This window comes from Centruroides sculpturatus, unplaced genomic scaffold (genome assembly GCF_000671375.1).
Source record: "Centruroides sculpturatus isolate CEXI.00-Female unplaced genomic scaffold, Cexi_2.0 scaffold14, whole genome shotgun sequence".
NCBI classification, from domain to species: domain Eukaryota; kingdom Metazoa; phylum Arthropoda; class Arachnida; order Scorpiones; family Buthidae; genus Centruroides; species Centruroides sculpturatus.
Window position 1 is genome coordinate 1,496,327 of NW_019384312.1, and position 14,727 is coordinate 1,511,053.

The 14,727-nt window shown below is 28.6% G+C and overlaps 1 protein-coding gene across 1 annotated transcript in view; it reads right to left on the reverse strand.

Annotated features, from left to right (window-relative positions):
* LOC111621887 (uncharacterized protein CG43867-like) overlaps positions 1–14,727 on the reverse strand; it is a 243,537-nt gene that overhangs the window by 162,903 nt on the left and 65,907 nt on the right. Inside the window, exons 4-7 of the mRNA XM_023364145.1 lie at positions 9,450–9,605; positions 8,268–8,351; positions 7,399–7,533; positions 4,386–5,273 (exon numbers count right to left, since the gene is read on the reverse strand). Coding sequence (XP_023219913.1) covers positions 4,386–5,273; positions 7,399–7,533; positions 8,268–8,351; positions 9,450–9,605 — 1,263 coding nt within the window. The remainder of the gene's footprint in view (positions 1–4,385; positions 5,274–7,398; positions 7,534–8,267; positions 8,352–9,449; positions 9,606–14,727) is intronic.

The window sequence follows — 14,727 nt, forward strand, 5'->3', positions numbered from 1 at the left end:
TGTGGAATAGAAAATGAGCTTAAGTGTTTAGAAATTGTTCTAGTTATTAAACAGTTCAATTAATTAGTTCTCTGTGCTGTGGTCAAAATTAAACATACCCAAAACTCCGCTGAATTATTTCTTATATACTGAGAAACTAAGAATTCTCGATCAAATTTACCAAATTCAGAATGAAAGTGAAAATGATGTGATACAAAAATAGGCTTACAGAATACACGGACGGTTTAAACTCGTTTTCATATTTATCATCAGTCATTTAGGTGGCCAGGTTTTTTCTTAATCACCTTGTGTGTTGTTAAAACTGCTAATTAACAGGCAATGGATGTTGGTAATTGCATCGAGAGCGATTTCTAAAAAAAAACAACTTTCATAACGTTACCAAGGCTTGGAAGTATTCGTTGAATATTAAATTATAATAACTGAAAATCGGCTTTTGTAACTGCATAAAACCGAAAAAGCAGCAATAAAAATCTCAATAATAGTAAAAAGTAGCAAATTCAAAAATAAATCTTTATTGTTCACATATATTAGAAAGCACTGAATATTGAATTAAACCTCTGTAATTCCTTTATTGTTTTAACTTTTATTTATTTTATGTTTAATATAATAAATAGTATTATATAGAGTGCTTCAAAAAACGTTAACACTTATACAGAGAAAGCAGCAGTTACAGCAGCAGAGATAATAGGGTTCTACCTCTTAGAGAACACCCCAGTTAGTTGTGAGTTCTTGCACACAGTGGACAACTATGCAGAGATTAACCTGCCACATTACATCCATCCATACAATATGGATAATATTTTTTGAAGCACTCTGTATAATATGACATATAGTATTAATATCTAAACTTTTTATTATAATTTACTTTATACTACTGTATTAATTTATGTTAAAGTTACTATTATGGAGAGAAAGAGAATATCATTATATACATATATTATATCACATTTTTTCAGTAAATCTATTACATTTTTCATTCACAATATCAATTATGTAATGAAAATGATCTCTCAACATCACCTATTGCTAGAGGTGCAATTAAATACAGCAATGATATTTGGATCCATATTTAATCATACATCATATAGTACTGCATTATACTCTAGTGCAATTTTGTATCCAATATTTTTCTAATAAATTTTATGTTCTGGAGATTTTGAAACAATCATTTTTGAACTGTTTTGATCAGTCCAATTTGTTCAATGAGTTCAAATTTTTAATATCAATAAGAAAACTGTAATGTGAATTTTTAATGGCCTGATCACTGTTATAAGCATTTTGATATTAAAGTTCTTGGACATCTTACTTATATAAAATAATAGTAATATTAACACATTATTAATTCACAGCACAATGGTTGCCGAGAAGTACCCATTTATTTTAAAATTTTTTCTAGTGCTTAAAATTCTCTATATCTAGGTATATAGTATAAAGTAAATATTACATAGAGATGGTATGGTAGCAGTCTACCATAGATCAAAATAAAGACCAAACATTCAGTGAGGTCACTGCTCAGACATAGCAGTGCAATTATAAGCAAATTACTGAATAGTTTATTTATTGCTGCAGGTACAGAGGTTGTTTTTCTCACTATACATCTTTGTTATGAGTCTGCAAGCATAGCAAGTAACAACTGTATTTTGCATATTCAATACAATTCTATATTATTTTGCTTTTAAGAAAGTTGTCCATTCATATGTTATAACCATATTGAATTTGTGGATGAATTTGTGAAGGTGCACATAAAGAAGTGGGAGTGTGTCTCTGGTCTTTATTTCCTCTGTAGAAACTATCCATAGATCCAACTTTGCACTAAGAAAATTAGTAAAATTAGTGCCATCAATTGGTAAATTGCATGAACTCTTTTTGTTGCAAAAGTATGTTTGGAATATAAAAGTTTATGTTTCTAAAGAAAAATTCAGCAAAATGTGTCTAAAAGATAGTAGTAATAAAATAGCAAAACACAAATCTGCAAAAAGTAGAACAATATGATTCATTTAGAAAGGTTCTAGAGTTATGTCTGCTTAAAATATATATAGAAAAAAGTAGCAATTGCTACCAAATCTGATCTCTAATATTAGAAAACATTAAAAACATTAATAATACAAATAAAATATAATGTAAGAAGAATATATAATGTTTCATAAAATGTTATAGTAAAAAATATATTTTTATTTTATTACCAGTAAATGATAATTTATGCCTCTTAAATTACTTTCTTATAATTATTCAATTTTTGTTATTATGAATACAAAAGATGGTTGCAAAAGTATTTTAAAAACAATTCAAATAGTATAATGTACTATTTTGTAGTTTTTAGTGCTTTGATTCTCTCCTTGACATAGACTATTTTCTAATACTTTTGGTCATTTTGAAGTTTTTAATATTTTATAAATTAAATTATAAGTGCAATGGTATAAATAAAATACCATATTTCCTATAATAACTGATAACTGCCCACATAACTATAATATACAGTATATGTATATATATTGTATATATATAAACATCCCACAACCCAATGATTCCCACATACATGTACCCTTGAAATAATCCCTCATATGAGTTGTATTGTGAGGTAAACTCATTGGTATATTAGTGGTATTTGATATTATCAAATAAATGACTATTAAAACAATATTTTCCAATATCAAAGTCATAAAAATGAATACTGGTTAATATCAATATCAATGTTCAATGTTACTAATATTGTAATTGTGAAAATTTACAAAGTTAATTAAGGTAAATCAATTACATTATTAAAGTTATTTTTATATATTTATCAAGATATTCTAATTTAACTAGTTTTACTTTAGTTTTATTGATTTTACATCTTTTTTGGAATCATGCTTTTTTTTTCTTTGTATCATCGATATTTTTTTTTACTTCAATAATCAGCCACAAAAAATTTTTAAAAAATTGTCCAGTAGGTGATTGTTACAGGAAATACAGCATGAAGATTTAAGCAAGTTGTTGACTTATGAAAAATACTGGGTGATCATAATTAAATGTTCCCTATTCAGAACACTCTATAACAGTAACCAATGGATTCACACCAAAATTTGTATACAGAATATGCAAAGAATGAAGAAAAGGATTAAAAAAAAATTCAAAAACTGGAGTGCTTCACAGAAAAATAAACAAAACGTAACAGTAAATAATGAAAACTGATCTAAAAGTGACATTTTAATCTGTTATTTGAAACACTACAATAAAATCAGTGAAAATGACATGGATCTGAATTTGTGTAATTTCTGGTTGTGGAGGCATTTAAAGAATATATTTTATCAAGAAAATGTTGCAACTTTGGCAGACTTAAAGGATAATATTACACTGCCATGAAAAGCATCATTGGACAGCAGTTATTGTCAGCTGTTCAGACAATGAACACATTTGCTCCTCACCTTCAAATTTTACACTTGAACAATGGGGCATACATTGAGCAACATTCCTTATATAAGTAAATAGTCTCTGCAGAAGACATGTCCCTTGTGGAATAAATAAATGCATTGTCATTGTATTTTTGTTGTTTGTTTTATGTATTTTTCTGTAAAGCACCCCTAGTGGAAGTTTTTGAATTAATTTTTTTTTCTTGCAAAATCTTTTATTGCATCATCTTTTGCATACAAAATTTAGTGTGAATCTGCTTATCGGTTAAGGTTACAGAATGCTCTAAATAGGGAAACTAATTATGACCACCCTGTGTAAGTATAGTATATTTCAAAAACCTTGGCAATGTTGCTGGGGTTTACAGTAGCAAGGATTACATATCTTTGTAATAAACCATATTATAGCCCATTTTAGAATCTAGTAATATTGTTTGTTTGATACATATTAAATAAATTTAACCAGACCTTAAGCATATTTTAGGTCACCAGCACTCTCTCACTTTAAATACTCCAGAGCTCATTTTGGTAATATGCAGCCCCCAGCCAAGGTTCATGAAATGACCTATACCTATATACAGTCAAAACATTTTAAATACTAATTACACCTTTCCAACCGTGCCATTCAAAGCTTGAATTGAGCCCAAATTACATCTCATAGGACCTAAAATGACTTTTTTAAGATTTCAGATTTTTCTGGTCATATACTTTATGTCCCTTTTCAAAGGTACTATTTCATTTCTCTGTAAGAAGTCTGCTTCTACTGAACTATTACATGTCAGTTAATGAGACCAAAGTATCTTTATTATATAGATGTAATAAAAATAAATCTATTATCAAATCTAAAAAAATTTAAAGTAAACTACAGTTTATGCTATTAAGTTGAAAAACTTATGAGTATGATTAAAATATCAAAAATCTAATTATAATTTATATATTGATTTATAAAATATGCAATTATTTACTTAGGTTTACTTAGAAATTATGAATTTAACTTACCCAAGAAGGAAATCGATGAAGTGGTGGAGTTGGTGGTTTTCCTTCTAAGTCATCACCATTTTCTCGAGAAGGAAAATTTGGAAGCTCTTGACTTGGTGTGTATATTTCAGCATAATCATGAATTTCATTATCAGCGCACACAATTTTTTTCTTTTCACTGGAAGAATGTTGATCAACTTTGCTTTTTTTCTGACTAGATATTTTACATTCCACATTATCATAATTGTCACTAGAAGAAGACGAAGCACCATGTTTAGATCCATTCATTTCTGAATTTGACACCATTGGCTGTGATTGTACCTGAGAAACAACTGGAGAACTAGAGCAGTTATTTGCCTTTGGCTTGGCTGGAACTCGTGAGCGTGGTGGGGGTACAGGTTTTCTCTTACCATCAGAATGTGGAGATGTACCATCCGAACTATCTCCATTAGTTGGGGGATCCGAGATAGAAACAAGAGCATTAGGTGTTAATGGGCTTCTTGGAGTCAAGCATGCTGGTGTATCCACATCAACCGAACCAGAATCAACTCTAGAATCATGTCGCACATCAGCTTCAGAATCACACTGTTCTTCTGATGCTGTAGAACTCAATATAGATGCATTACCATCATTATATTTTTTCCTTTCCAATTTCACACGAGGTGGAGCAGAACGAGTATGAGATTTTTTCTTTGAGTAATCAACAGCTGCATAAAGTGGATCCGAATCTGAATCTGCATTACAATGTCCTTCACGAAGAATTGCTTCCCTAAGTGTTGTGCCTTCTTCTCCAAGAGAATGTTCACGTCTAATCCGTCGAATGCTTGTTGGAGATATTCTTTCAGGTATTTCTGGTGGTAAACTATCATCAGATTCACCTCTATCTTCAAAACTTCCTCTTGAAGAATCCTGGTTTTAGTTTTATAAATTATAAGATGTAAAATATATTGAAAATTTTATATATTTTTATAAATTAATAGATTTTGAAATTTCTAACACTATATGCAAATATTTACATGCAAGCTTTTTATGTTTAATTAAATATTAATTTAATTAAACATCAATAACATATAATTAATGTTTGAATTTAAATATTAATTAATTAAATATTTAGTGTAAAACAATAAATTTGATAAATCATAATATTATATTAATGAATATACTATGAATTATCAGATGATTGATATAAAGATTTACAATTTTTATAATACAATTAAAGAATACTAAAATCAAATAGTAGTGCAGAAAATGATACGCAAAGTTAAAATAATCCTTTTCTTAAAAAGTATAAATTAAATTGATGTTTTTAATTAAAACCATTTTAAAAAGTAGATAAAAATTCTTAGTGTCAAGAAAAACTTCATTGAGCATTTTATACAATTAATTTTATAGGGTTGAATGGAAAGTTTTTATTTTTAACAGCTATCATTACTTAACATAGATGAAGTAAGTTATGAAATGTAACACATTATTGCTAGTGTGAGACTGTATTATTTGTTTAAAAGCTTATTTTTTAAACTTTTTACTTCACGTTTTTTAGTAAAATCAATACTCATATTACGAATATTATATATATACAAATTTAACTACAGTTGTATATATACAACTGTTATATATATACAAATTTAACACTGTTGATAATTCTGTGTTATATGAATTCCATGATGTACAAGTCACTTAGATTTTACAAACATGCGAACCGTTCACAGCCCGGCACACATGTTTGTAAAATCTAAGTGACTCATACAATATGGAATTCATATAACAAGGAATTATCAACAGCATTATAGGGGGGTCTACTGTATATTGGTAACAAGTACATGGGAGATACACTAAACTTTGAACATGTCAAATGAGGTTTTAAAAGTTCTGTTCTGGGAAATTTTGAACTCAAGGGCACCCAAAAGCTGTCGATGAAGAAAAAACTGCAGGAAGAAATTGTTAACAAATGGTAATGTGTCACAGACATGTAACCTATTGTTGAAACATTTCATCAACTTGGAATAGGCAACCTTAAAGCTTCATTTTAGTTTTAAATTAGATACTCATTTTTATCATAGGAAATTTTTATGTATGACAAAATTAAAGTAAAAATAAAAATATTTGTTATTAACCTAAAATTTGTTCTAGCAGGTCATGTTTGTTCAGTCAAGCACGGAGTGATTTTTCCTCAAACATGTGTTCAAATCCCGAATTGTTTGGGTTCGGAGTAGTTGGAGTACTTAGATACCGCTGTAATTAATAACCACAGTTATTAAATATTGGATATTTTCAGTATTAGATCTAAAGTTTTCCTAGCTGACATATCTTAAAAAGTAATCCCACTGTATTTTAACTTTTTAATGAAAATGCCACAAGTTATGAATCAAGAATGAATTTTCTTAAATACAGTTTTTGCTATCAATTAAAGAAGTAAATTTTAGTAGATAATTTAAATTTTATATGTATACTGTATATATAATTTGTCATATTCTTAAATGGAAATATAAACTATACCATCAGATTTATCAAAATTTCCTTTTTTAAATGCTCTTATTCCAAAAAGTCCTTCCTTAATAATTCAAATATATAAGAATAAAGATATAGGAGTACTGTAATTTACATTAGGGACTGTCCATAATATCCTCATTTTTCTTGAAATTTTTACTCCCCCTCCCCTCTTGTTCCAGTTTGTTCAAGTTTCCATAATCCCTTCCTTCTTTGGACGTCCAACAAAATTCAACCCCCTCCCTCCAAGTGTGGACGTCATTTACGAACAGCCCCTTAAATATAAATCTAAATATTAAATATAGTTAGAGATAATAAGTAGTTAATTTTGACAAAATAAACTCAAACACTTCAAAAGTGATTTTTTTAAACAATTTACAATGTAAATTTGTATATTTTTAATTTAAAACTGTTATAAAATATTACTTAATTATATCTACATACTGTATACTGTATATATATACTTTCATATATGCATGTATAAAATAATACAGTATTTTAAAATATTTTCATATTTAATGCAAAACAAAAAAAACCATCACTATACCTCTGTGCTTGCTCGATCTCTTGGCTTTGAACGGGAACTCAGCTGAGAAAGTTGAGTCAAACGGTTCTTCAACAATTCAAGTTGTTCATTACATTTCTGATTTTGTTGCCTGAGATGCTGATTCTGTTCTTCAAGCTTAAAACAAAATTTTTAATGAATTATTACAAATGAATGGAAGTACTTTTAAAGAATAAAAGAATTTAATATTTCTAAAAAAGACATCATTATTATCCTTAAAGCCAATTAAAATAGGACAGAGACCAAGAGAGTCATTTAAACACATTGCAACAAAGGAAATTTTCCCACACCAAATGATTAAAAAATTTTAAAAACTATTAAGTAATGATTTGACTCAAAAATATTTAAACAGTTAACAACAGAAAAATATTAAATTCAAATTTTCTTTTTTTTTTTAACTGATAGTATTTCATATTATTGTGCATGAATTTACTTTTATATAATAATTTTCTTTTTAATCAGTTTAAAACTTTATATTTATTGATTAATAATACTTAAATGAGTTGCAAGGAAATAATAATATATTAATGCAATTGTTTTTAATGTGAAATAAAAAATAATTGTATTTATCTCTACTTTATATAATTTATATATATATATCATTAATAAGCAATAAACTAATTATACACAAAACTTGAATGGCATCTAATTTTTAATCTTTATGAAATTTGAATTTTAATAGTTATAGATAAGATTTTCATTAAAACTATAAAAAAAATTTTAATAAATATTTTTATTAAAAGAATATATAATGCAATGAAAATGAAGTTACAAAAGACTGAGCTGACAAAAAGTATTTTATGAATTTAAATTAATTTTTAAAAATTTAATCAAAACAATTTCATTTTTACCTCCTTTAACTTATTTGTCACCCATTCTTTGATTTTAGCAGCCTTAGCTTCAACTTGTCTTGCATCCTGAATCCTTAATTTTTTCTGATTAAACAAAATTTATCATTTTCTATTAAATAAATCTAAATTTAAATCTATTTAATATATTAAGCAGATTTAATATAATGCTAGATGTATTTAAATAGTAAAATATAATAAGCAATGTCGGTAAGAAAATATATTTTTTTTTCAAATTAAATCATTTTAATTTAAATATAAAATAAATTTGAAGATTAATTGATTGGTCTTCATTAAACATTAAGCTAAAACTGTATTGATTCAAAAATTATTTAATTATAATACAACAATTTTTTACAACTATCTGCTATTGTTAGACAAACACTAACTAGACACAACAATCAGAAGAGGTCAGTCCTGTGGGGAAACTAAATTGGTTTCTCAACAGTCACCTCACATCTTGCTGATTCATTCTTCTGTCACTGGAAAGCTGAAGAAAGTCAACAAGTCTATTACAAAAAATTTTTTTCTGTCAATAACATTAAGCACAAGAGAAAAGATCCAAACTGAACATTACGTATGCCAATCCTGCTTATATGGAGTCATTTGCATGCAGGAAATGTTTGCAACTGTCAATTATTCCATCTCTACAATTCATGAGTCTGGTGAATTTATGAGAGAGATATGTGCAAAGAACAAGATAATTTATACCTCAGACTTATACTTATCATTTCCTTAAACAGTTTTTACTCTTGACAGTTCTTGATACAATTAAATTTTATTATTATTAATTATATTAATTCATAAATTAATAATTATAAAATTTAATAAACAATATTTTTTTTATTATTTTTTTATATATAAAATACTTTATCAGAAATAAAACATTTTAAACAATTTTATATTTAAATACAATATAAATAAAGTAGAAGTAAATATAATAGAAAAACATGGTTTTGGATCTGTTTATTTTATCTTTTCTCTATATCCCAAACTCAATTTCTTTAGTCGAAGAAAATGCCCAAGTTGAACATATAGAGTGTATTGATCACCAACAAAAGTTTTTACAACCCACAGGAGAACAAAGAAATTTCGTGCAGTATGGGAAGTTTGTGCTGGATCTTTATAAAATGTGAACGATCTCGAGAGATATTCTCCACACTAATGTTATTTGAAAACACTCACCTGTTCTTCCACTTGTTGCTCTAATGTATTGATAGCATCATCTTTTTCAGAATGTAGATTTGTCAGTTTTTCTATATTAGAACCAACATTGCAAGAATCTCCATGTTGGCTAGCATTCCAAGTTGCTTCAGCCAACCTCTTCTCCATCAGCTGTGCCTAGAAAGATCAATTTTTGTGTGTAAATAAAAATATTCTTTTATTTAAATTATCTCCTTATTTATAAACTCTTTGTTTATAAGAATGATAAAGGATTTAATTTTCAAAAAGAAAAGGAGTTAATAATGATTTATATTACAGCTTATCATAATTTTCAAAATATATTCATCCCGATAATAGCATCGTTGAGAAATTTTTCAATGGAAGAAAGATGGTCTGAAAAAAATGAATAAATAAAGTGAAATTGGATTGTAAGACAATCAATGTGGGTGGAAAAGACCTGAGGTCAGAAAACGACCGCCCTAACGATCATGCTGCATTGTTGTTAATGAAAAACATTGGCACCAATATATGACACCACTTTCCATTTTGCTAAGAGGAAAGTTAGTTCAATGCTAATTATTCAGTGAACCATTAGCGATATCGGTCGACATCTTAACAAAATATGAATTAAACATAGTAGAAATTCTGTTTTCTTCTCCAATTAACAACTTAGCAATCAACCATTTTCCTCCTTTCATTGTTTTTAGCAATATCCTAGTATTTTGCAAAGGAAAAAGCCAAGAGTGAATAGAAACAAGAATAGCGATTTAGAAATTTAGCAATGATTTCTTCAAAGAGTAGATTAAATATTTGATAAGTTAAACATTGATTTCATGAATCCATCTTTAAAATGTTAATATTAATAACATTCAGATTGGTGGGAAAATGAATAAATACTACCCAGTTGTGATTCAAAATCAATATATTAAATAAATCACAAGAAAAAGCTTAAAGATACTTCATTGATTTTTGTATGGCTTTTTATTAATAAATCATTAAATATTGAAAATATTTAGTGTCTGCTTAGTTCATAGTAAAGCATTGTCAAATGTTTCTTTCCATTTTTAGAAAGGTTTCATTTAATCTTGAAAAGAAGGTCAGAATGAAAAACGTGCTATCAATTGGAAAGTTCACACCTGTCCCAGAAAATAAAAAAAAAAAAAACAATATAAAAATATTACTCTAGGTGTTAAATTTCTTACTAAAAGGATTCGATATCTATTCGGAAACTTGTTCAAAAAGTTTTCCGCTTCATTTCGGTATTAATTTGACCAAAGTCGTTTATTTTTAAGAGGGACATTAAGCCACTCAAAAACTATTAAGCATCACTTTTTCTTCTACATAAAATGACCAGCAAAACTGAAGCACCAAACTACCAAACTTTTTCGTAGAAACTGAATTCTTAAAATCGAATTACGCATTAGCATTGTCTTTAAAGGTTGATTTTTACAGTCTAGAAGTCAGAGTTAAAAGTTTTTTCTTTTTTTTTTTTTACCTGCCTGTTCTAACCTAACAACGTTTTACGACCACACTAAATTGTACGCTTGTAAAAGTGAAAGAGGCTCGCTCTCCAGTCTTTAAAATCTCGTATAAATTTACTACAAAAATACTTAAAAGATTAATTAATATATAAAAATGTAAAAGCCGTCATACTAAATTATTTGTCAGCTCGCATCTACAGCATGTTAGGTTGTTTATAAGTCAGCTATCTCGGTAGTTAAAATGACCATCCTAGTAACTCTGATTAGACGGTCGTGTGTTTTGACAAAGCTGCATAAAATTTACACAATTTATTCACCTCATCTTTCAAGTCGGCAGACAGTAAAAGGTTAATTTACTAAGCTACATATAAAAATGTGCATAAAATATTAAGGATTAAAATATAAATTTTTCAGAGAACTCTTTATACTTTATTCATCGAAAGATTTCTTATGGTTTGGAGAAAATTATTTTTAGATCTAAAACTTTTGACTAAATTTTTACACCGAATTTTAATATCTTATTTGTCACAAATAAGAACGGTCGGAAAGATGAAGAAAATATAATCATTCTTCTGTAAGAAAATAAGAAATGGATACGACATATCTCTATCATTTTCTTATATGTTTACGGCAAAATATAATTCATAAAATAAGACAAAGAAATTTGTTTTTGCATGTTCCCAGGAGCAAATACGGGTCGTACCTAGAAGACATTAGAAAATCAAAATAACAACTCTATCGGCTTGATTTAGATTTCAAAGTTAAAAGGTTCCTATTTTCGTGTATGACACAAACGCACACATTATACAGTCGACCCCCTATAATACTGTTGATAATTCCGTTTTATATGAATTCCATGTTGTAAGAGTCACTTAGATTTTACAAATACGTGAGTCGTTCACAGCCTGGCACACGTATTTGTAAAATCTAAGTGACTCGTACAACATGGAATTATCTACAGTGTTATAGGGGGGTCTACTGTATATAGATAAAGGCTAAGTATTTACTAGCGTAGTTTTAGTACTAAAACTAAGAAAGAAATTTGAAGATCTGAAAAAATTACATTTTAGGCCTGAACATAATTGTCCACCTCGCATATTTTCACCCCTCTTCAGCTACTTCACATCCCGCTTTATTTATAAAAAAAGAGTGAAATTCAATTTCCTTCGTAAAATGTAACGGATGACTGCTAAATCAGGAATTCTAAAACCATGGATGATCTCGGTTCAAAAGATCGTATGCTCGTGTTATATGGTAGAATGGATTTCACAAAAAGGCGTGAAAATACGGGCTTTTTATTTACCTTTCAAATTCGATCCTTTAAGTCTCTAATTTCCTCATCTGCACTGCCAATGAAGAATTCAATCTGTCCCATTATAATCCACAATTTTCATTTTCCATAAAGGTTTCGTCTATTCGGTGTATGCAATATATAGACTATATATACTTAGATATTTATATATCTTTTTCTGAATAGACTAGATAATGTATATTGCATTATTGGATCACTTAGATCTTTCAAAGGTTATTCGTATATGCACATATTATATTTATACTAATGAACAAAGGAAAAGAGCTGGCAATAAATATTTCATAAAATCTCTTTACTTTTCCCTTTTCTGAACTATATCCCGCATTGCTTGAATGTTACAAACTAAAGGTAAAATAAAGTGAAGAGAAGAAAAAAAAAATTCACGGAAAATAGATGAATTGGCAAGTTAGAAGAAAATCTTTTATCTGAAAATTCCTCAATTAACGTCTCAAAAAGAAAACAGTTCCGTCTGAATATAGGCTAACTTTAATGTAAAAAGTAAAGACAAATTTATACATCATGTAACAGGAAATAAATCTTTCATGACATTTTTCAGCAGGTCCTCCCGAATTATTTATTAAAAAAAAAAAGCTTCTCAATTCTAAATTACCTCGAGCTTACAGTACTATTACCGTAAAAGTTTTACAGCAGTTACCTTGTTTAAACTGATCTCTCATTAGATTTTAATGATTTTTTGATGCGGAGTTCTTTCTCATCTCCTAAGATTTAATGTCCAAAGTTTTCCTGATCATTTGTCAAGGCTTAAGGAGATAGATAGAACAATTCGTTTATATCAACGCCTAGCTACTAGCATCAATGCTATGAATTCAGATCTGACAGCTAATAAGAAAAATATATATATTCTTTTTTTAAAAAAAAAAGATGAATATATTTAAAATTATGATGCTAATCCTCGATTAACTGCAATTTTTAACATATTTCTACGTAGAGATTTTCACAACTTCCAAATCTCCAACTTTTAACCACTCTTTTAAGAATGTTGCTACTAATGTTCTCTTACTGATTTGATTTATCTTCGCTAATGTATTCGAGAGAGCGAAACAATGAGAAACAACAGACCCTTCTCACGTTTGAAAAGTTAGAGTCTACACTCAAGCAACACGTTGATAAATTTTTTTAAGATTTGAGTAATTGTTGTAAAGATAATACATAAATTGAAAACAACTACAAAAACTTTAATACACTTATTAAGGAACTAGTGTTGTTAGAAATTTACGCTTTGCTCATTTCTTTGCGAGTATCAAAAATCAATTTAAGACTGAATATAATTACATACAAGTTCATATATTTAAAAAAACTTACATGTGTAAAGATAGACGATGTAAGAAATATGAAGCGTTATTACACAAATTAATAGATTCCAGAAACACTCTTAACCTACTTTAATTTTGAACTCAGTTATTAGAGAGGTTGCGGCCGAAGTTTTCATCTCTAAAACGTTAACGTCGAACGTCAAGAGCCGCTATCTTGTAAGCGTCGCTTGACGTTCGACGTTCACGTTTTAGAGATGAAAACTTCGGCCGCAACCTCGCTATTAATTATAGGCCACAGTAACTTTAAAACTGCTAGAGGGATATTATTTAATTACTTCAGTGTTCGGGAAGAGAGTATTTTTTTTTAATGCATTAATATAAATAAATAAAAAACAATAGCATCAGTAGCAAAATTATATTATGTAATAGTATAATATATAATCGATTCGATTCCGAAAACGTATTCGGACTGACGTTTATCAGTATCAAAGCATCGGTGGAAAAAGCGTCGCAAATTGGCTTTACGGCCGGACGAGCAGAATCACGCACAACCCATTACATATCGGTACCGATACCATAAATAAAGTCGGTTTATCGAAAGGGTATGAACTGGCCATCTTCCCTTAGCATAAGCGGGGCGTGGTAAGTGGGAGGGATGAGAAGAAAAGGAAAAAAAAAAAAGAAAAAAGAACCGCTTTCGTCATGCGCCATGAACGAAATAGCTCCTTAACACGTCATAAAGCACGACTTGCATTAAAAGCAGCAGTTAAAACGCAATCATAACGTATGTTTAGATTGATGTTTTACGATTCAACGGAGAAGGGGAAGGCGCTATAAAGCTGTAGTAGTGGAAGGCATGTGATGTGTAGCTATTATAAATCAACTCGACCGCTGGAGTGGACATGCCGGCTTATTTTACAGGTTAGTAATTGACTCGCTCAAATCCGCCTACTCCTCTTACGGAATTTAACACAGTTACCTGGTTTGTTTGAATTCTCCTAATCCGTCTCCGAAGATAATTAAAGAAACGAATAAAGACAGAGATGTGTAATAAGAATTTCTAATGTATTTATTTATATATTCCTTTGAAATATATATATATATATTGTACGTACATTTTTCCAAACGAAAAGAGAAAATCGAATATTTCAGGAGTTTTAAAAATATGTAGCATAAACTTACAAAGGAAAAAAAGGAGCAAGCTTAAACCGATCGTAACTGTCCTTTTTTGT